The sequence below is a fragment of the Leptodactylus fuscus genome, chromosome 5 (genome assembly GCF_031893055.1).
Source record: "Leptodactylus fuscus isolate aLepFus1 chromosome 5, aLepFus1.hap2, whole genome shotgun sequence".
Taxonomy (NCBI): Eukaryota; Metazoa; Chordata; class Amphibia; order Anura; family Leptodactylidae; genus Leptodactylus; species Leptodactylus fuscus.
Genome location: NC_134269.1, coordinates 57,629,540 through 57,652,740, shown reverse-complemented (window position 1 = coordinate 57,652,740; position 23,201 = coordinate 57,629,540). Strand labels below are relative to the sequence as shown.

The window sequence follows — 23,201 nt, the reverse complement described above, 5'->3', positions numbered from 1 at the left end:
TGGGATCAATAAAGTGCATTCAGTATCTTCAAACTCTGCCTTCAAAACAAATGACAGTAAAAAGATTTTTAACCCAGAATCGGCGAGCTCAAGCGATCCGTTTCCATAACTTTTCATCATTAACCACAGTTCAGCAATTTGGAGAAAGCCACTGGTGCAACATATGTAGAAATAAAAAATCAATGTAGGCGTTGTGCGCCGGAGCCATAAACCTAAAAGGCCGTTATCCTGTCAAGATAATGGTTTTTTGCTGATAAAGTCTTTTTCGTGATGGCTGGTAAAGTTTATGGATTACCAGTGTAACTTTCGCTGAGGAAATAACACTACTTATACATGGCACTTAAGGACAAACTGCGCCCAGACCTAGAGTGCTGCTTCTTGTTTGTTTAACTGCTTCAGTGCCTTGGCGGATGACTTTTCAGAGCTAAGGTTATACGCCTTGGAAAATGATTGTTGCCCTCATAAGCCAAGCTAGTTTTTCATTGTATGGCTTTTCTATGCATGTTTTGTGCTTTATTTTTAGAGATGAGCGAACAGTAAAATGTCCAACATTCGATATTCGTTTCAAGTAGCTCCTCAATATTCGACTACTCGAATCGAATATCAAACCCCATTAGAGTCTATGGGGGGAAAATGCTCGTTTTCGGGGTAGACAACGTTCAATCAAATTACACTTACCAAGTCCACAAGTGAGGGTTGGCCTGGATCCTCCGAGAAGTCTTCCGGCTCTGAATTCACTCTGCCAGGCATCGGGCCTGGGCAGAGATGACTGCGCATGCCCGCACTACAAGCAGACATGCGCAGTCGGCTCTGCCCAGGCTCGATGCCTGGCAGAGTGAATTCAGAGGCGGAAGACGCCGTGGGGAAGCTGCACGAGAAGATTTCTAAAGGTAGGAGAAGAACCAGCGTTGATTGGCCGACTGTATAGCATTCGGCCAATCAATGCTGGTTGTGTATTGAAGTTTTCCATTCGAATAGCGAGTGGTACTCGATCGAGTACGAGTGTTTCGAATACCGTAGTATTCGATCGAGTACGACTCGCTCATCTCTATTTATTTTGAAAGTCGGAGAATGCTTACTAGACTTTCAAGACATAGTTCACATTACTCCTAGTTTTACTACTGTAGAAGGGCAAAACTAAAGGATCTTATTGTTTTAACTGTACACAAGTCAAGGTGTTTTTTTCTTTTCTGTCCAGCTCACATTGTATGCATCATTAAGGGCGGGTTCACACCTGCGCTCGGTATCCACTTTCGGGTCTCCATCTTCTGCTGAGAGAAACTGGACAGGAGAAAGAAAACCAGCGGTCAATTTTCAAACCCATTCACTTGAAAGGGTTTGCAAAGTAACTGCCTGTGAGCATCTTCTGCCTCTCCGTGGGTGAAACCGTTTTTTTTTTTTTTTTTAACCGGACATGCAGGACTTTGTGTCGGTCAATTGGTCACTGTAAGAGTGGAGTAAGTCTAGCTTATTTCCAGTTCATAGCCAGGATGTCCCTGCCACCTTATATTGTGACCCCTTAACTCCAGCAGTGTAGGATATTCTGTGTGCTTTTTCTTACATTAATAAAATTCTATTTTTAACCCAGGTAAAAGCGACCCTTTCTGTGTTCTGGAAGTGGGCAACGATCGTCTGCAGACCCATACTGTATATAAAAACCTCAACCCAGAGTGGAATAAAGTCTTTACTTTGTGAGTATTTATTGATACTGTACTTTAATAAATCTATAGACGTACACCAACCTTAACTTTTACAGATTCAGTTCATTTATGGCTTTTTTTTTTTCCAGTCCAATTAAGGACCTTCATGATTCTCTGGAAGTAACTGTGTTTGATGAAGATGGCGATAAGCCCCCTGACTTCCTTGGAAAAGTTGTCATCCCTTTGCTTTCTGTAAGTGAATATATTCTCTGGTTACAATACAGCTGAAAAAATAGATTCTCTCTTTGCCAAAGATCTAGTGAAATATCAAATTTCTATTGGCAAATGGATGTTTTGAGACAATTTGTGAGTTCAGCAACAGTCATTTAGTCTGGCATCCCGCTGGTCCCTCAGATGGCAGGCTAACAGACTTTCCAAAAAATCTGAATCGTAAGTGAAAGAAATTAACCTCTTGGGTCTTTAACAATTTCCGTCACCTGTAGGCTTTTGATGGCTTTGTTATACTGTATGTGAGACCCCATCATTTCCATTTACTGGCTATGGTCTTGAGATAAGAGTTGGACTAACCGGCTGGTGTGATCCACAGTCATGTATATGTTATATTATAGTTATATAGGTCCCCATACACGAGACTGTCGACCAACTCAACTATCTATCTATCTATCTATCTATCTATCTGTCTGTCTGTCTGTCTGTCTGTCTGTCTGTCTGTCTGTCTGTCTATCTATCTATTCACTCTTTTCAGTAAATTCTGATGGTGTCTATTATTTTGTTCAGATTGTGCCCATGTAGACCTGCTTTTAGACTTCACCAATCCTTTTGTACTATGTGAAGTCGTCATACTCATTATTTTTACTTTTTTTTGTAGGTGATATATTACTAGTATGACTGGTTAGGTTTCTTCTACTCCGTTCTATTTTCTTTTTTTGCATGTGTTACATTGTAATGCAGGCTTGAGTAAGTCTGTGAACACGTCAATGTTTACAGTGGAACAGTTCCTATTCGCTGTACTTCTGTGCAGTTTTTGATGAGTTAACATGTCCCCCGGTCCCCATATCCCTGATGTTATTGGAAGACAGAGCCTGGAGCAGATGCTCTGGTACAGCACCACTCTGTGCCAAATGTTCTGTGGGATCCTCACGCAGACTGTTCACACTCGTTTTTTAAGAGCTGCCCAGTCTTTTAGCAATCTTTATGGACTTCCGGATGGCTCTTTAACTACACCTGTATAAAGGGAATGTGTCAGGAAAGTGGCCATAAAGAACATTTGGCTACAAGTGATATAACATTCTCTATGAGCACTGACATTACAGCAAATTTATGAATATGCCAGAAGGGCAGCTTGTGTACCCAGAGAACATGTCCTGTTCATTGGAAGGTGGAATTTGTGCATTATTAACCCCTTGAGAGCCTTTCACCACACAGCTCTGCCAAGAGTTTTGTTGGAATGAATTAGAAAGGAGTCTCACTAATCCAAATGTATTTTTTTTTCCTTTTAACTCAAATATAGAGAAAATGTAAATAAAATAAAAATATGTTTCCGTGCAGGTAATTTATATAGTGTTATGAAAAACATAATCTACCTCCTTTACTGAATCTGGCATACAATAATCTTGTACGTCTATTAACTCAGTACATTCCTAATTCAGTCTTTATGAAGGTTCTTCACACTTACAAGTAACTTCACATTCATCTCGAAGGTTGTATATAGTGCATACCGGGTGATATATAGTACATACATATAAAGCTTTTAGTACAAAGTTACTTCCCCCCCCCTTTATATGGCCCAACAAAGGTTTCCAAGTGTCATATGTTATTGCACAACTGTAGTGGCCAGTGGGATCTGTCTTGTTTTTAAAGATGAGGAATATATGGTGTCTGAAATGTGATTTAAAGGAATTCTATCATTGGAATCCCTTTTTCTACAAATACCATGTCAGAATAGCCTTCATAAAGGCTATTCTTCTCCTACCTTTATTATTCTGATTCGTGCTGCTATTTTTGTGAATTTTCTTTTTTTCTTCTGTATGCAAATGAGTCTTCAGTAGGGTTGAGTCAATCTTGAGATTTCAGGATCTTTTTTAAAATCCGATTTCCGGTCATTTTCCATCTGAACCCGATCCCAATTCCGTTCCTAATGCAAGTCAATGGGATTTTTTAATGATTGAAAATCGGATTTTAAAAACTATCCTATTCACTACATAGCATGGAGTCCAAAAATTGAATGCTTCAATTTTTGGACTCCACGCTGTGCAGTGATTAAAAAATCCACTGGCTACTTAGTCTCCCCTGCTGTCCACTTACCTGCACAGATCCGCTGCCGCTGTCACTCCCCGTTCTTCTTGGTCCTCTCCTCTCTCTTTCACATGCCTTCAGACCACCGTGTGTGCCCCCTGACTACCCTAGGCCAGTGTTACTGATGCTGGGAGTAGGCGGGGTTTGTTGTGGCTTAGAAGAGTGTGGGCGGGTACAGGGCGGGGAAACGTGAGTGAATCACTTACGTCTCCCCTCCCAGTACCCACCCACAATCTAGTAAACCACAAGCCCCACCTACTCCCAGCATCAGTAACACTAGACTAGGGAGGCGGGGCGCGCATAGTGTTCTGAAGGCATGTGAATGAGAAAGAAGAGGACCGAGAAGAACAGGGAGCGGCAGCAGATCTGTGCAGGTAGGTTTAATGATTGGTATGGGAATTCCGTTCCCAATCTTTTTTAGGCAGGATCGGAACCCGATCGCGATCGTGAAATTTACTCGATTGCCAATCGGGATCCGATCTTTAGCAATCCCGATCGCTCAACCCTAGTCTTCAGAAAGCACAGGGGGCATCCGAAGACTCTCCAGCGATGCCTTCTGTGTTCTCCCGACCACCTCTTCATCAGTCGGCAGAGCCGACTCCGCATGTCAGTTCGGCCATTTTCCTGTGGATGCTCGTGAAAGAGGCCACAGGGAAATGGCCGAACAGACATGTGCAGTCGGCTCTTCCAGCTGATGACGCGGCCGATGAAGAGGCGGTTAGGAGAAGAAAACAGAGGCGTCACTGAAGACTGTCTTCGGACTGTACAGGGGACGCCCCCTGCGTTTTTTGAGCAAAAGGGAATGCCCCCTGTGCTTTCTGAAGACTCATTTGTATATGGAAGAAAAAAAAAATTAACAGAAACTGTGGCGTGGATCAAAAAAATAAAGGTAGGAAAAAAATATCCTTTATAAAGGCTATTCTGACATGGTCTTTATAGAACAAGGGATTCTTTTGATAGCTAAGATTGAAAGAGTAATACAAACATGGGGTTATTCTTAGGCTAAGGACCGAAACAGAGCAAATAAGCGTTGCGGAAAAAAAACGTGACAATGCAACAATACATGAAATGTATGCTGCATTTTGAGCCTAATACAGGAACGGAGACGAAAGAGAGGACAAAGTGTGTGCTATGGTTGTAACCCGCAGTATGTCAATTATTGCTGCGGGCTTTACCTATAGATTTGAGCCATTGCAATGTAAAGTTTGAAATCTGCAGGGAATTGCAAAGAAATCTGCAGACAAGTCACAGGCAAAAAAAACCCACCTTATTTGGGTGTTTTTTCCTTAGACAATTTTGCAGTTGGAAACATTAGTTTTTGCTATGTGTGGCCTTAGCCTTAGGGTGAATTCCCATTCAGCAGAATTATTGCAGAAATTTTTTTGACTAAAAATCCAGTTTTCTTAATCTAAATGGAGGTCATTCAGCAGCAAGCACTATCCAGAGGAATGAGATGGTTACAGAATTATCTTACAGATCTGTTGTGTGTAAATATAGCCTTACAGTGTAATGAAGACATTCTGCCCCAAAAATACTATAATAAATTGTGCATTCCAGTCCTACAATGGATTTCTCAGTATCAAAAATCAAACCGACCGGGAATGAATGTGAAGTGCAAAACAATATTTAAAAAAAATGGATTTGTTATTCAGAGTATTTTACCCCTTTTTATTATTTTCATCCCTAGGTAAGAAATGGGCATCAAGTGGCTTATTTGTTGAAGAACAAAGACTTATCCAGTGCCTCAAAAGGAGTCGTTCATCTAGAAATTGATCTAATTTTTAATCCGGTAAATTGTGTCATATAAAAAAAATAACTTTTATCAGTGTAAACGGAAAACTAAGCAAAACCAGTATAATGATGGTAATGATGATGTGATTTATTTTATTTTTTTTGGTAATCCTTTGCCAGGTCAGAGCAAGTATAAGAACATTTCATCCCAAAGAGAAAAGTTTTGTGGAAGATAATCCAAAGTTTTCAAAAAAGGTTTGTTTTTTCTTGATGTACTCTAAGTATGTAAGTAGCCCCTAAGAATTCTTCTAAAATAACAGACCGAATAAATAATATCAATAAAGCACTTTAGTCAGTGGTGAGCCTAGCCTCTCTGCTGCCTGAGGTGAATGATCAAGAGACCCCCCCCCATACAGGCCCAAAGCCTGTGCTAGCAGTAACAGGCTATTTACTACTAGCACAGGCTTTGGGCCTAAATGGTAATATCCCAGACCACGTGATGTCTGGGACGTTACCATATAGGCCTGAAGCCTGCTAGGATTAACATCGGATCCCGGAGAGGTAAGTTACACTGTTTACTATGTTCCCTAACTTCCCCTGGAGCTCCGATTTATTATACTCGCGGCCTATAGTATAAAGGGAATCGGGGGCAGCAGTGAACAGGTCCGGGGAGGTTGGTAAATAGGCCGCTACCTGCTAGGGGATAATCCAGCGGGTAGCGGCCTATTATAAAACAAACAAACAAAAAAAAAAGTTATTTTACTTAGCTACCTCGCGCTGCTCCCACTGCTGCCTTTTCTTCACCAGGCAGTAAGACGTGTGCGTCTCAGCGTAGGTGGCGTGATGATGCCACCTGCGCTGAGACTCAGATGCAGGCAGGCCTAATCTGGTTCAGAGAAAAAAAAAGTAAAAATAAATTGCCTGTGCTGCCACCCCCTTCCGCAGCGCCACCCGAGGCGGTCACCTCACCTTGCCTCATTAGAGGCGCGCCGCTGACTTTAGTGACACTGTAAACTTACTATTTATCTGAAGTAGTATGCTTGGAACTTTCTTTCTTTCTCTCTAACTCAATTCCAACTCCCTCCTCTCTCTTTTATCGAGATCTTTAACTTTATACATCTAGGAGTTTGGCCTCCCAAGATGGATTCAGGAGAGATTTTAGAGTAAATGTCAGTATAGCAGGGGACTGGAGAAAGAAGCACTTTTCTCTGATAAAATATATTACAGGTTATTGGTTTGGCTTATTGATTTATGCCCAGTTTGTTGAAAAGGTTGTGGACATATGAATACCCCGCTGGTTGAGCAACAATACTTTTCATGGAGGGATGAAGTATTATACATCCATATGACCATCCCTGCCAATCACTGCTCTTAGTTCTGGATGCAGTTTTAATTTGGCAAAATGGGGATGCAAAAGTGCATCCAAAAAGACGGAAAAGCGGAGAAAATGGAAATGGAGAGTCTGATCTTCCTTGTTTTGTATTCACTTCTGTGTTTGGTGCAAAAACTATATGCCATACACTGTGAAATAGGTTATATAGACATATGATGTGTTAGTTACAGGCTACATATATTTGGGTTGTGTGCTGTCTGTGTTGTGTATTTTTTTAAATTATTTCTACTATCTCTAGGTCCATGAAAAATGGACAGCATACTAAGTGTCTGACCCATAGACTGTAATGAGCATCCATGTTCTAAAAACTGGGCACAATTTCCAAGTTCTTTTTTTATTATTTTTTTAGATCTCCATTAAAATCAATGGGTTAGTTTTTAAAAAAATAAAAATATTATACAAGTATATAATTGTATTATAAAATATTAAAAATAAAAAATATATATATATTTTTTTATTTTTAATGCTGTATTTTCCAACATGGGATTATTATATTTCTAGGAGTTATCCCAATTTAACAAGAGTGACTTGGAGTGACTGTCCTAAATCTTCTGCCTTGAATATCCCTTACTTTTTACCAGTGACTTTATCCCGGACACAGGTTTAAAGAGACTGATTTCATCTTGTCTATGGAGTAATATTTATTTATGTAAATACTGCTGGTCTCAAGTCTGACATATCTTTATTACCAGTTTATACTGTCAGTCACACCCTGAGAACATTTTGTATATTCATTTTCCGCAATGTTTCAAACGGAGCAGATTTTGAGCTTTCTTATCCATTTATCCTTTTACTAGATCTTATCCCGGAATGTTGACCGTGTCAAAAAAATCACTATGGCAATCTGGAACACAATGCGTTTCATTAAGAGCTGCTTTCAGTGGGAGTCTGCGAAACGAAGTTTAATAGCATTTTTGGTAAGCTCACTTTTTTACTGTTCTACTTTATACAGTTGTCTTGGCATTTTTCTGTATTACAGGATTTTATCTTGCTTGTTTTATCATACTTTAGAATTTCACAATACAAACATTTTTTAAAGTATACATACTTAGGGCTTGTTCACATCTGCGCCTGGGCCTCCGTTATGCAGGTTTCCGTTTCCTGCACGAAACAGGGCAGGTGACGGAAACCTGCAGGCATCTTTCAAACCCATTCATTTGAATAGGTTTGCAAAGTGTCCGCCCATGAGCGCTCGTGAGCGTCTTCTGGTCTCCGCAGCTAAACCATTTTTTATTTAACCAGACACAAAGTCGGACATGCAGTACTCTGTGTCCGGTTTTAAAAAAACTGGTTTCACCGCATAGAGCATAAAACGCTCACCGGTTCTCACGGCTGGACTCAGCATGACAGATTTCCATCTTCTGCATGCAGAAGACGGAAACTGAAAGCGGAGACCCAAATGCTGGTGTGAACCCAGCGTAAGGACTTCTGTAGACTATAGAATTCACTTATAGTTTGGGAATAAAGGGGAACGTCCACTAATGAAAATACGCCAGCATTTTGCCTAAACTCTGGCGTAATTTGCAACAAAACTAGTGTACATGCCTTGGGACACATATTATACGTTTTAGGCTGGGGACAGATAAGCTAGTATGCTGCAAACTAACCCGAAGTAGAATCTCTTGCTGCTGACACACTGTAATGCACAATAGCACTGTACTTGGTGAGACTTTTCACCACCTCCACCAACTCCAACTCTCTGCATCCTTCAACAGTTGCTGCTCCACTGATTCTGGTGCAGTTGGAACTTTTTCTCAAACCCCACCATTCCTGAACAGTCATTTCCATTAGGTCAGCACACTTATGCTCCATGCATGTGTGCTTTCTTCTGTCAAGCCAAGCCAAGACCACCCACCTGACATTACAAAGCATTTATAGCTAGAACTATGATCCTGGTAGCATATCAAAGCTAAAAATCTCAGTATTTCAGATGGTATAAAACCCACGATACTGCTACTGTATTTGAAGTTACTTCCCTCCTTTTTGGGAATTACTACACCTGTACATACTGGCAACAGGACATACACTCCCTGGAAATGTTTTTGAAAAAATAAAATATGTTTATAGAGTATATTATAGTTATATTCACCAATCGCCCTTTACACACACACACACACACACACACACACACACACACACACACATGAAACGACACATGCAGTTTATCAGAAATACACATAAAAAATCCAGTTTATCTAAAATAACCCAGTGGTCCCCTGTCAGTCTATGGTGGACAAACAGTAAACATTCAGTGGCTTCAGCACTCTCATGCCATACTTACTGGCCTCATGGTTCTAAGATAAGATAATCTTTTAATAGTCCCACCATAGGGAATTTCAGTATGTTTTAGCAGCATGGATAATACAATAATATATTACAAGAAAGAACACATACAAGATCAGAATAGCAGGTAGAAAAAGATACTAAGAGTCATAGCAACTAAAAAGAAAAAAGACTCAGGATCATTTAGTTCTCTGTGCAGAGTGATCTCTGCTTAGCCTGATGTTGATTATACAGCCTGACCGTGGTTGGGAGGAAGGATCTCTGATAGCGCTCCTTCTCATATTTGGGGTGAAGCGGTCGGTTACTGACAGTACTGCCCAGTGCTATCACTGTCTCATACATGGGATGGAAGTTATTCTCCAGCAAGGAACTCGCCATGGCACTGAACAGTGATGTCAGTAATAAGACACCCGACTGCTGAGGCTAACATGGTGTGGACGTTGCAAAATCGCAAAACCAATTTTTTTTTTCTTTTGGTGCAATATACCTCTTATTAGATAAACTCCTCATGTACTTAGTAATAATGCTCCACTCCACTCCACTGTTGGCACTTCATGATACGTTATCATCTACATTGACGCCATGCAGCATGAATACACAACCTGACTGACAGTCTACAAAATTGCCAAGATTTAGAGATATGTCTCATGAAATCAGTTCAGTGCAAATTTGGGATGTGCTAACAGAATCCGTTCACAGGCTGCAATCGATACAACCCATAGGTGGTCTATGTAAACATACAAATAAAATAGACATCTTATGACAGAGTATCACAAAATCAAAGTTTTTTGAAAAGATTGTCATCTCATACTGCACATCTTGTTGAACAAAGCAAAGTGCTGGGAACAATGTGTGTGTGTGTGTGTGTGTGTGTGTGTGTGTGTGTGTGTGTGTGTGTGTGTGTGTTTCTACATAATGTCTGATACATTTATAAAGAAAATACATTTTATGATTTTGTGCTGGACCCAAACCTACACTGGAAAAACAGTATTGCCAATAACTTCTTATTTTCCTTTGCTGTATGACAATTCTAGTTCACCATGAAGATAAAATGCCTAAAAAATCTTAGTTGATTATTCCCATAAGAAAATAAGGTGTATTTATACAGCTGAGACTGATACATAGCACTTTCATGCCAAACACCGTAGAGTACAAGTTATCTCACGTGTAAATGTTATACTTAAGTTCTTTATGTCTTTAAGATGTTCATGTTTTCTACTGTTCAGATTGACTCTTCATGTAATAGAAGACCATTATAGAGCAGTCCTCTGATGCATCAGTCCAGTAGGTGGACCACTCAGGGACATCACACCAATGTATTTCTACATTCTCACACTTTTTCCATTTGATGGTTTTATTTTTGAGAGAAAAGACATTAGATGTAGAATCAACGTTTGAGACCACCAATGTGTTTTCTGTGCAGTCACTAAAGAGGATAAGGTATACTCTCATCCAATATTTCAGTTTTCTACGTCTATTATTCAGATTATTTCATGGGAGACTTGCTGTACTTACTAGAATTGCATTCAGCAGCTTATATGGTTGCACAGTATGTGGCTGGCTTTGGCTGTCAGAACTATTTTCATACCAAGATTTGTGATGTTTGTGGCTGTGCTCTAATCTTAAGGCCTGGAACAGCTTGGAACAATAACAATTTAATGTTCTGTATCAAAGGGGCTGTGTAGTATGTGTATATCTTCTATGTATGTGTTGTCTGTAGTTATATACTTACCAGCCATAATATTAAAATCAGTGACGTGAATAACGGACTATCTTATTACAAGGGCACTTGGAATACATTAAGTGGCAAGTGAGCAGTCAGTTTTTGGAAGCAGGAAAAATGGGAAAACTGTAACGTATTTATTATTTGCATATATAGCGCCAATATATTCTGCACCACTTTACAGGTATTGCCATCATACCTTGTCCCAAGTAGGGCTCACAATCTGAATTCCCTATCAGTATGTCTTTGGAGTGTGGAAAGAAATTGGGGTGCCTGTGGGAAACATAATAGAGGATGCCAGTGGCACAGAGGATGACAGGTCTTGTAGGGTGTTCCTGGTTTGCAGTGGTTAGTGAGTAACACAAGTGGTGCACAGAAGGGCAACCAGAAAACCAGTGACAGTATCAAATCATGGACGCACAAGCCTTATAGACTCACATAGGGTACAAAGACTTACCTGGTTGTCATGTACTGTAGAAAAGCTTCTGTAACACATTCTGCTGACAAAGTTAATACTGAATATGATAGGAAGTTATTAGAATGGACAGTGTACCACAGCTTTCTATGTATGGGGTTGCATAGTTGGAGACCAGTCTGCGCCCACGCTAACTCTTGTCCACCATCGTAAGCACTTACAATGGACACTGCAAAAAATGATCACTGTTGGTCTGAAGAACATGGTGGAGAACTCATGGTGTTGACTTGGACTACAAATTGCCCAGATCTTAATCCAATTGAGTATTTGTGGGATGTACTGAAATTGCTGCTAATACCTTGGCGCCCCTTTAAAGGTATTGTGGAGGTGGAATTCGCACATTGATGGGTCTGAGCCATTTTGGCTGCATGAGCGGGACATACACAATATTAAGCAGGTAGATTTAAAGAAGATGTGCCATGCAACATATTTATCTATTTAACCATAGAAAAAAAGGTAGAGGTCTGACTGCTGAATCCCCACCTATCCTGAGACCAAGGGTGTGTTACCCCCACTGTGAATGCAGCAGTGGCCCAAATCCCCTGGTGAATGAAGACGCACCTTCACTCCCATTAATGTTATGGTTGATGTTTATCCATCTATATCATTTTGTTTTTTTCTTTATCCTTGAAATCACACTCAAGGTGCACACACCATCATCTTCCCAAAGCCAACTCAGTAGTATTACTTGTCCTATATAACATGCAGCCTAATGTCAATGAGCTGCAGTCCAGCTGTGCTTACTATCGAGGTATCAAGTGAACACATCCTTTATATTAATTTTAGCTTTACTTCTGGGTATTTTCATAGAATTCGCCATTTAACCCATGGATGCCCCATCCTTTTTGGTGATGTGGAATGAAAGGACTACCATTTCTGGCTACTTGAATGTTGGCTTATTTTGTGCTCTCGCGGGCTTTATTGTTGTTTGTTTCTAAGCTGTCATTTTTATTAGTCTCCCTGGCTGATCCTTGTGGGCTCTCTTTGGGTGGTGAGCATTCTGTATTGTCTGCCTGAACTTGGCAAACCACAGGTCTCTTTTATTGCTGTTTGACGTGGGCGTTTTCTGAGCAGAAGCCTGTAATTATACCCACCACAGGTGACGGTTACAAGTGCCGCGCGGTAATAATTTTAGCTGCCTGATCTGATCTGTTCATGAAATGAAACCCGTGTTGTGGTTTGTGGAGGGCTCCTGCAGCGTGTCTGGCTTATTGTCCAGGCTTTACTTTCCTTCTCATTACACAGTGTGACTGCAGTTTGCTACATGTCTTTCAGTTTGTGACACATTGATGTGAATTAGGCGGTGGACATTGGCCTGAAGATGACCATTTAGCTCAGTACTTGATAACGCAAAAAACAATAATTTCTTAGACTTCAATTTACACTTCTTTGATTTTTTCACCACACCTGTTGCTCTTGCTTATAATACTTAAACAACCAGGTTATCAGATAATATTTATTTTTGTTCCAAGTCACTGTCTGGTTCAATCATAAATGTGTACCTCCACTCCATAGCGGTCAGTAGTAGCGAATGAGCAGATGGCCTAATTCAGCTGAACCCAGTTTATACTGTGATGTCGCCCCCGCCTAATCTGGATTAGGGGTTCACAACTGGCACTAGTTAAAGTGGTTTTCATATGAATATAAACCTAATTATATTTGTAGACAATTAAAAGTTAAACGTTTTTGCAAATATAAAAAATTACAAATTTTGAAGAGTTTAAAAGATTTCCTCTAACCATTTTAGGGCAGATTTATACTAGCATTATTTAATGTCCGTTGTTCTCATCCATCACAGAATCAGAGCAATGGACATTAATCGACAGACACAGATGGAACCCCCCTCTAACATGAAGATGGAGTTCGTCATGTTGTTTATATTCAAGTCAATGGGAATGAACACAGATAGAGGGCGCTCTGTCTGTGTCTGTTACTTTACTACTGCTAGTGTCTGAAGCTTTCATCCTGTGTGAATATACCCTTAGTATTGACAGTCTATTGTCTTGATTGGTTACCAATGGATATGACCATGAATGCAGGAACTTTCCATGATATGGAGCACAGCCATGATTTTCTTGTTGTGGCTGATATGGAACACAGCCATGATTTTCTTGTTGTGGCTGGGTTATCAGGTAAGAACATTGCAGGCATGAGAACATTAGCTGTCCACAACGAGGAGGAAGGCCAGCACATTGGAAGTAATGGGCACTGTGTTCATGGTGACAAGGATGTCATCCAGATCCTCAGGCTGTTGCAGGGCTGACTGCTGAGGGGTCATGTAAAGTATATAATGGTGATACTGGTGTTCCCCTTGGGCACATCCTAATGTTAAGCCTCGCTGAGCCATATGGTGGTTTGAGTGCCCTTGATGGTGAGCGCAGGATTGAGAGTCAGGAGACCTTATTATAGATGGCCACAAATTCACGGTTTACTGATAAAGAACTGGTAAAAACAGGCAATTTCATCCATATAATCCATAAATCCATTCCGGCTGGAGCAGAGTTTTTAAGATGGAACATCCAGGTCAGTCTGCGCCTTCCGTGTTTGGACAGACTTTATACCTTTATACAGTGATGTTTCCATCTCTGTATCTAGAAAAGGTATTTGAAGTGCTTTATTTGTGGGATGCAGATCCAATGGGAATTGTCTGGTCTGACCTGAGGCTAACAGACAAGGTTGTAGCTATGAGGTCCACATAATGTACCCTTACAGTCTTCCTGTGCACACAGCTTCTACAAAAATGAGCAAAGATTTCTCCCATCTCCTACCTGCAAACACAAGTGCATCATCAATATTCCAAGGTACATACAAAATAATATAACCTTTTTTTTAGCGTTCTGAGTGGGACACTATTCTGCGAGTAACATCAGTGAAGGTACCTGGTGTTGGACTGAAAAAAAAAAAACATGAAATGTTTGCATTCCTTGACTAGGTAACGCCCCAAATCTAACAGATCTTAAATCAGTTGCCATTTGTAAACCATCAAGTTACTGCTTATGCTTCTTAAAGAAGCTTATTATAATTAACATCTATATAATCTGAGCATTTATTTTGCATCTTTAGTGCCCTCAAGCATGCACTGTTTAGCATGGCTTATGTTTGGCTAGAATGGACCAATGATGGGTATATTTGTTGCATATCTGTAGTCTATACCCATAGACTCACATGGCTATAAATGCAAAAAGTTTTCAAGCAAAACTATTTGTAGAGTTGCTTACTTTCTTATTTTAAATACACTAAAGTTTTTTTTATATATATATATATATATATATATATATATATATATATATATATATGTATATATACAAGATAATATATAAAAGCATATCTAAAATGTTACTTGATGCCATTACAGTATAGTTTAAAGTCCAAGTGTATAGTTTTGTATCAAGCTTATATATTTACTTTTGCTTTGTCTTTGTTGGAATGCATTGGTGATCTTCTATTAGTGACTGAGGAAGCTTTATTCACGACCTGTTAGGGTTTATACTCATCATAGAAGGGGGTTTTGAGCTCATGTACCCCCCACTATATGAGCCAGAAAGGAAAGCTGTTCTGTAGTGTTATTTACTTGGCTGGGATGTGATTCTACACTTTCCATACAATTTCAAGGGTAGTGATCGCTGATGTGACGTCACTGCCGCAGGAGACACTGGCGAGGAGCATCAGAGCTGCTTATAGGGAAGTACTGCATCTTTTATTAATATTTATTTAGGATTATTCATCATAGGGTTTTTTTCCTGTATGACCAGATTCCTAGGCAATTGCCAGGTGATTAGAGACACTTCTTGTTTTATAAAGGGGTTATCTTTGTGACCTGCTATGTGTTCCTCAAAAATATGCATCATGTTGTAAACTGTAGCATAAACATCAACCTTTAATCTAATTTATGATATAAGGTAATTGTAGCATCAGCAATTTTCTAATACACGTTACTGGATTACTCTTTACAATCTTCATTATGTTAGGTTATAGGAAAGTAAGCGGCTTCCCACTGCCTATTCTCCTATATTGACACACTTTATTAAGTAGATATAGCCAACTCAATTGCTAATAACAAAAAAAATAACTTTCCAATAACTTTATACCTTAGTGAATCTACCATTTAGATATTTGATATTGTCATATTTTAAAGTGTCCAGTAGATGGCAGCAAACTCCCAGGAATAGTTTATGATTCTATACATGCATCTGAGGCTTGTTAATTTCATTTGATTTTTACTTGCTGTACTTCATGGTTTTTAGCAGGTTCCTAATCTTAAAAGCACTTCAGGATGTGCATGGATTTTACAGTGTTTCGGTGTTACCAGGGTGCTGCTGTCCCGAAGCTATGTTGGTTTTTATTGGATTAGTCTGGGCACAGAGATAGTATTACGATTTCTAAAGCAATATGTTCCAAAACTGTAGTATCCTGCCAGGTGTTCTTATACGTAGGTTGTGCGATATTAAAAATACATTTAGTGGAAGGCCATGCTTATGGGGTTAAAAAAAATATAATATTTGGAATTAAATACAATAACGTTACTATCGGAATTCTTCTGACTAGACCAGGACATTTTTGCCATAGGGATCTTGCATCATGAGTCAGTAAGCGTGTTCATGAGAAACTTGAGAATTCGGAATTTTTATTAAATGCAAGCAAAATAGTAATTAGAGCAGCAAGGGGCAGGTTACTCAACGGTATACAAGCAGGGTGTGCGCGTGTGTGTGTGTGTGTGTGTGTGTGTGTGTGTGTGTATAGTCTGTAACAGTGCCTCCCACCTAATATATTCTGTTTTATACTGTCAATGTCTTAGGACCCCTCTGGCACATTGGCTAGGGTGTGGCTACTACATCTGCAATATTATACAGTAGTATACAGTCTTTTTTCTAGTATTTGTTAGCGGTTTGTTGGTGACTGGAAAACTTCATTGCAGTGTCTGCAACCGCATAGGAATGCCAACCTAAAACAACAGGACTCCTGATAAAGAAGGCTGATATGGTTTATTACAATCTGCCTATCTGATCACTGTATATGTAGCACTCAGCGCTGTATATAGTGTTCAGCTAGTGGCCATGACACTTCCTGCTCCCACCTCGATGATCATGTGATTTTTGGCTAGCTGCTGGGTGTTGGCAAATATGTAAGGGGCTGTATTTACTAATAAGTCAGCCCACTTACTATGAGGACAATCCGCTCTAAAATAATATGATGTTGAAATGCCCCATAATAGTCTTTTAGGACCGAATGTGGACACAATTTCTAAAATAAAAATTTAAAAAATGTTTTAAAAAAATCTCTACATATCACCCCCCCCCCAAAAAAAAAAAAAAAAAAATTTTAAAAAATATATATATTTGAACTAACCCTTAAAAAAAACAACAAAACCCAAAACACATGAATAATAACAGGGGAAAATGGCCTGGTCTTGAACTGGTTAATATTGTCTTCTGCAAGCTTCCACTGCTTTAGTTATTTGCTTATATGATACCTTTTCCTGGCATGTACTAGTAGGGACTGTTTGTATTATCGGTGTCATTCAGATCTATCTATTATATCAATGACACGTGTCGCATAACCTCTGAGAATTTGCCCCTTTTTTGATGCATAAAGATTTTCATTTATATTAACATTTCCGCTACAGAATTTCTAGAATGAAATTGTAAGAATAATCCATTGGAATGAAATGGTTTGTGTAGTGTGTAGATATGTTTTATATACTGTATATTAACATTGTATACACAAACTGCAAAGAATACAGGCTGTAATATTCGTACTTGCTGTTGCTGCCCCCTACTGTTTATTCAGCTGTTATCATCTCTCTGTAATCTGTCTTCCCTTTATGGTTTATTTACTCCTTGCAGATTTTGCCCAGATAAAGCATAATTCTTGGAAAAATGTAGGAATATAACTGCAGCCTGTATATAAATCTTTTCATTATTTTTTATTTTATACTTTTGACATACACTTATATTACTCATATACTTACATTTACTTATACAATACCCCCGTATCCTTATGTTTTCTGAAAGAACATCTGGCACATGGTGAAATGTACAAGACTTTAACTTGTATGTAATGCATATACGCTTATTGGAATGGTGTGTGGTTTGTAACGGGAATAACAGTTCTTCTATGGCATCCTTGAAGTTAGTGGTAGGCAGGGTAGGGCAGATCTTAAAACTAAAGATTCTGGACTTCAACATGGTACCAAAACTGAAAGTGAAAGTTGGCTTGATTAATGGATATGGACTTTCTCACGTTGATTATATAAATTGTTTTGCCTCTATGTCATTCTGTCTCACACTGCCATTGGCTAAAGAATATGTTACCAACCGAATGCTGTCCAATTAGGATCAGTGATATATATATATATATATATATATATATATATATATATATATATATATATATATATATATATACATATATTATATCCTAGCAAAAACCTGTATATTCTAGTTCTGACAGTAATGTCAGGATATCATAATCTTATTACCTGCATCCCTAGCAGTGGAAGAATTGAAGAGAATTGGTCCGCAATTGGTTTTAATAAATATTTTTGTTCCTCAAGAAATAATTCTGCAATGTCTTTGCTGTTATTCCTCTTAGAAATGTGTGAATACATGAATAACTAAGTGTTAGGACCATTTTCCAGGAATCTGTCCCTACACATACTGGCACTGACTGGTTAGTATCAGACTATGTGCAGAAGGGACACCCTCCTGCAAGTGGTTACACAATGAGATTGCTTTATTTCTAGGAGGAATAACAGAGGAACGGCACAGTGTAGAGTTCTGAGAAAAGAAGCTCCAGAATTATTTCATTAAGAATATAAAGATTTTTACTAAGAATGGTAATTCAGTAAAATGCTTCCATTCTATAAGAATATACGAAGAAAGGCACGTCAAGACTTTGACAGATCCTTTTTCCCTTTGTAGTAAACCATATTATCCTAAAAGAACAGATTGATCTGTTTTCTGTATATGTGATTATCATCCTTTATTTCAGTGAAATGTTGCTTTGGTTGTCACTGCTTCCTTAGGATTCCTTTTTAAAGAGGTTTTCCCTTGAACATAACCACAATTACATTTGTAGGCCATTAAAAGTTAAACATTTTTGCAAATATAAATAACATTTGTTGTAGAGTCTTAAAGATTTTTTCCATGTGTAACTGCTAGTTTAGTGGTCCTCAGGCCTGGTTCACATCTGCGTTTGGTAATCTGTTCAGGGACTCCACATGGGGACCCTCGCGAATGGACTACCGAAAGCATTGGAAAGTGGTGTGCAGTGTAGATCATGAAGTACTTTCTTGTCCGCATGACTGGTCCGGACACCACGCGGAAAGCACATGGACCCCATTATAGTCTATGGGGTCCGTGTGCTTTCACTGCACACCACTTGCCAATGCGTTTGGTAGTCCATTCAGTGGGGGGTCCCCATGCGGACTTCCCGAACAGATTACCAAATGCAGATGTGAACCAGGCCTAAGACTGAATCTAGTGTTAGTGGTGACAGTCTGTTATCTTGATAAGTTACCAGTGCATATGGCGATGAATTCAGGAACTTTCTATGGTCTGGCACTTGTCAAAAACCCAGCCATGATTTGCTCAGGAACACATAAATGGTCAGGGATTGGGACATGCATGAGAAAATCACCTTGGAGCTGCAATAGCATGGCACAGCCACTACACAGTGCATGGAGCCACCTGCTTCCAGCTCTGTGCACTGTGCTGATAGCAGCTGATTTGTGGGGGTGCTAAACTAATATTGATTATTTATCCATGGATAGGCTATGAAGTTTATAGTCTAGGAGAACCCCTAAGGCTGATTTCAGGTGACTTCATTTGACTGTCTTTTCTAATGCCCCATCACTTGCCGTTCAACTGAACTAAACATAGATCACTATACGCATAAGGTTCCATTTTCATTTACTTGAACTGCTGACGTTCAGATGCTGCGGCTATATAACAAGTTTGCTAAAATTACATGAAACCTGTTCCTCCCATGTAACTATAAGTCCCAGTATTGCACCTCACGGGAGACCATTTTGAAACACACCTTGTAATATGTAACTGTCTTCTGAGCTCCCACAATGCCTTGCTTTAGAAAACTAAGAAGTAAGTTCTGAATACAACTTTACATACAAAGGGAGGAGACAAAAATTACATAACTAGAAATTCATAAAGAAGTTGTCTACAAAGTTTCTCCATAAATACTGTTATTTTAATTAAGAAATTAAAGTGGAGTTGTAGGTTGTGTTGTAGTAGACAGACAGACAGACAGACTATTGGCTACTATGAGATGCAGAATATATAATTTTTACATCCAAAACTGATGTAGTCCCCTGGGCTTTGTTTCCATGTTGTAATGCATCTGGGAGGAATTCTGCACAAATCATTGATAATTGTTGTAATGGTGTATGCAGACCTTTGGTCACACTGCAATGCAGATATTATGAATGAACATGCTGCTTCTGTAAAACACTCTTTACTGTCGCACTGAGACAGGATCTTCAAGTTTTCTCTCTACCGTGAGAGTAAAATCTCAGATCCATGGTTGTGCAGACTAATGGAGATAAATACACTCAATTGTCCAGAGGAAGGAATTCTATTAGATGTATAATATAGTCTACTTCAGCAATTTCATAAGAAAGATACACGCCGCATAGCTTAGCGGAGCTCATTTAAACAAGATAACCGCCTACTTGAAAGCCTAAGGGAGGCATTGCAAGTCTGAGGCCTAATCTATTGTTTGGGAGGTCAAAGAGTGTTAATGCACTCAGCCAAGATTAGACTCCCTGTCTAATTGCTCCAGCCCTTCATGTGAAAAGTTGGCAAAGGTGAGACTTCTTGTCAGTGTCTCCTCAAAATTGTCTGCTGTGAAACGTCTGGCTGTCAGTAGTCCGAATGATGCATGTGAGGACAAAGAGGAGATCCATAGGTTCCAACTCGTCGTCCTTGCTGGGAAAGAATGGGCACATGGATGTCACCTCACTATTAAAGAGGACATTTCATGCAGTTTTATACACCGCTAGAAAGCAGACAGTGTGCTGAATTCAGCACACTATCCCATTATGTGCCCCTAGTGAAGAGCGATCGGTGCCCATCCTGACTTTAGAGTCCATAGCACTGTGAGGAACTCCTGACAGTAGAGTCCATATGCTATACTGTCAGAGGGGGCCTTCCTTACCCCCCCCCCCCCCAGCTATGATGCTGAGTGGTGAAGAATGCCCCCTCCTCCTCCTGACTGTACTCATCCATAGACTAGTCCTGTGAGGCATTCCTCACCGCTCAGCATCATGGCTGGGTGGTAAGGAACGCCCCCTCTGTCAGTATAGCGCTATGGACTCTACTGTCAGTCCTCACAGACAGTCAGAAATGCCCTTCTGACAGTGAAGAGCTACGGTATCGGCACCAATAGTTCTTCACTAGAAGCACATAATGGGAAAGCTGACCGTGCTGAATTCAGTGCACTGTTTGCTTTCTATTGGTATATAAAACCACGTGTGCCCGAGGACATGAAGGGTCCTCTTTAAAGACAGTTACTGGCCTTGGCATTCTTGTGCTGTACATTCCAGCAACACCGCTGAGACCACTGACTGGATGTCTGGCATGTCACTGGTTCAGGAAGGTCAACAAAGACCTATGGGGACCATTGTAGCTGCAGAGGATTTATCAGGTGATTCTGGTTCTTTTTATCTTATGGCTTTTCCTCCCATTTGCCTTTTTTCCCAATCTTGAAAACCATTCATTAACCAGACAGATTAAGAAGTCTATAGCGAGCAGCAAAATAAACAGTAGTGCGGTGGCTCCATCTCCGTGAATTCTTCCTTCCTTTCACTTTCCTAAAGTCACATGCCTGATATAAATGAATGCTGTGGACTTAAACGGAGTCTGTCACCAGAACCTGCACATGAACCCAGGTCCACAGATAGATAGGTTAGGGTCACCTGACTCTCAGGGTTTTCCCCTTGTGAATTGCTGCCTCCATTGCTGAACAATTGCCATTTTTGTCACAATGTAAATGAGCTCTTGGCGTCATCACTTACTCTTTAGACCAATGGCAATGTCCTTGGTGTTCAAAGAGCTCATTTGCACATTGACACAAATGGTAATATCTTGACAATGAAGGCAGCAATCCACGAGATAAATACACCATTTGATTTCACGTAAACCTAACCTGTCTATCTGCAGTTGATATGCTGAGTTCTGGTGACAAACTTCCTTGAAAAGAGTTGTCCAGGATTATGGTATTAAAGTCTATTTCCACTTCTCAGGCCAGTGATATCACATCCAGTGGCCATGCTGCAGGTAAGCCCCATTCAGATTTGCAATGTGGGGCCTCAGCCTGTAAAGGGAGTCTGTCATTAGTTGTGATCCCTTAGAACTGTTGACAGAACTATATGCAGTAGGGAGAGCAGTGTGAATATTCCTACGTCCATGATCATGCTGCTTGGGTGACAGAGGAATCCAAGTTTTATTGCCAGGATCACAAATGGTCAGTGGGTGTCCTCTTCATAGGTTGTACTCAGACCCCTAAATGGGTCAAGGCTCTGCCCCTCTTCTGAGTGTCTGTCCTAGGAGTCTTCTTATTGGGCGCTCAATGGGGAGGGTCTGAAGCTTTATATTGCTCTCCGCATCACCACTACCAAAACCTCTGATAAACTCCCTTTAAGTTCACAACATTGACTTGTATGAGGAAAGTTAAAGGGGAGATTTGGCTCTAATATCTTTTCTTCTGTTATTCAGGTGGCTACTTTCTGTTTAGTCAATGAGTCTATCAGGCTCTTGTCACATCTGTACTATAACCTAGAGCAGCTGTATTCATGGCCAGCTCCATGTACTGACTGTCCCAGGACATAATTCACTGCGGTGTCCACATGAATATTCTTTAGCACGCTGCATGCCATTGTCCTGCTGTGTGTTTTACAGATATCAGAAATAAGTATGGTACAGTATGAGTGCTGGATCTACATCTGAAAACTAGGATGGATGCATTCACATTCCAGAACCATTCACTCATCCCCCAAATCCTTTCTTTTGCATAGTTTCCACTGCACCATTCACAGATAAATAAAACATAGGTCGGACGTGCACAAATGAACCATATTCAGACTGTGAAATGCAGAGAAATCTTTAAGCGGCATAGTATTCTAATAGTCTGGATGTTTTATCTGTATATAAAAATTAAAAATTCAAACAAAAATCTGGCCTTCACGAAGAACAAGCCCTTTGGGCATATGGTTCATTATGCATATTCGTTTAATTACTAAAACACTTGGGATATCTTCTCTGTTGCCCTTGCTTTCAACTTGCAGAGTTGGAACAGTTTCCTTGTACAGAATATGTTGAACAGTCTTGAGTAATAAGACAAGCAGGTCTTCCAGGCAAAGTCAATGTCCTTACGAAATAATACAGAGGTAAGGCCAGAAATGGCGGAAAGGAAACTTGGTGCAAGGTATCATTTTTGTAATCCCACTTAAAAGAAGAGATATAGTTTTAACTCTAGATATGGCGGTAACTGATCGATAGGCATTGCATTGCTATTCTTGAAGACCCACCTTCTGCACCACTGTAGGGATAGTCCCATCTCCTAAAAAGATGGCATACTGCCAGGATAGACCATCGGCTGTTTTTCATTGTACAGTGGCACCCCATC

The 23,201-nt window shown here is 39.9% G+C and overlaps 1 protein-coding gene across 1 annotated transcript in view; it reads left to right on the top strand.

Moving 5' to 3' along the window:
* Positions 1–23,201, top strand: part of MCTP2 (multiple C2 and transmembrane domain containing 2) — an 87,509-nt gene that overhangs the window by 44,344 nt on the left and 19,964 nt on the right. Inside the window, exons 12-16 of the mRNA XM_075273221.1 lie at positions 1,589–1,691; positions 1,790–1,892; positions 5,644–5,745; positions 5,868–5,942; positions 7,878–7,997. Of these exons, the coding sequence (XP_075129322.1) occupies positions 1,589–1,691; positions 1,790–1,892; positions 5,644–5,745; positions 5,868–5,942; positions 7,878–7,997 (503 nt within the window). The remainder of the gene's footprint in view (positions 1–1,588; positions 1,692–1,789; positions 1,893–5,643; positions 5,746–5,867; positions 5,943–7,877; positions 7,998–23,201) is intronic.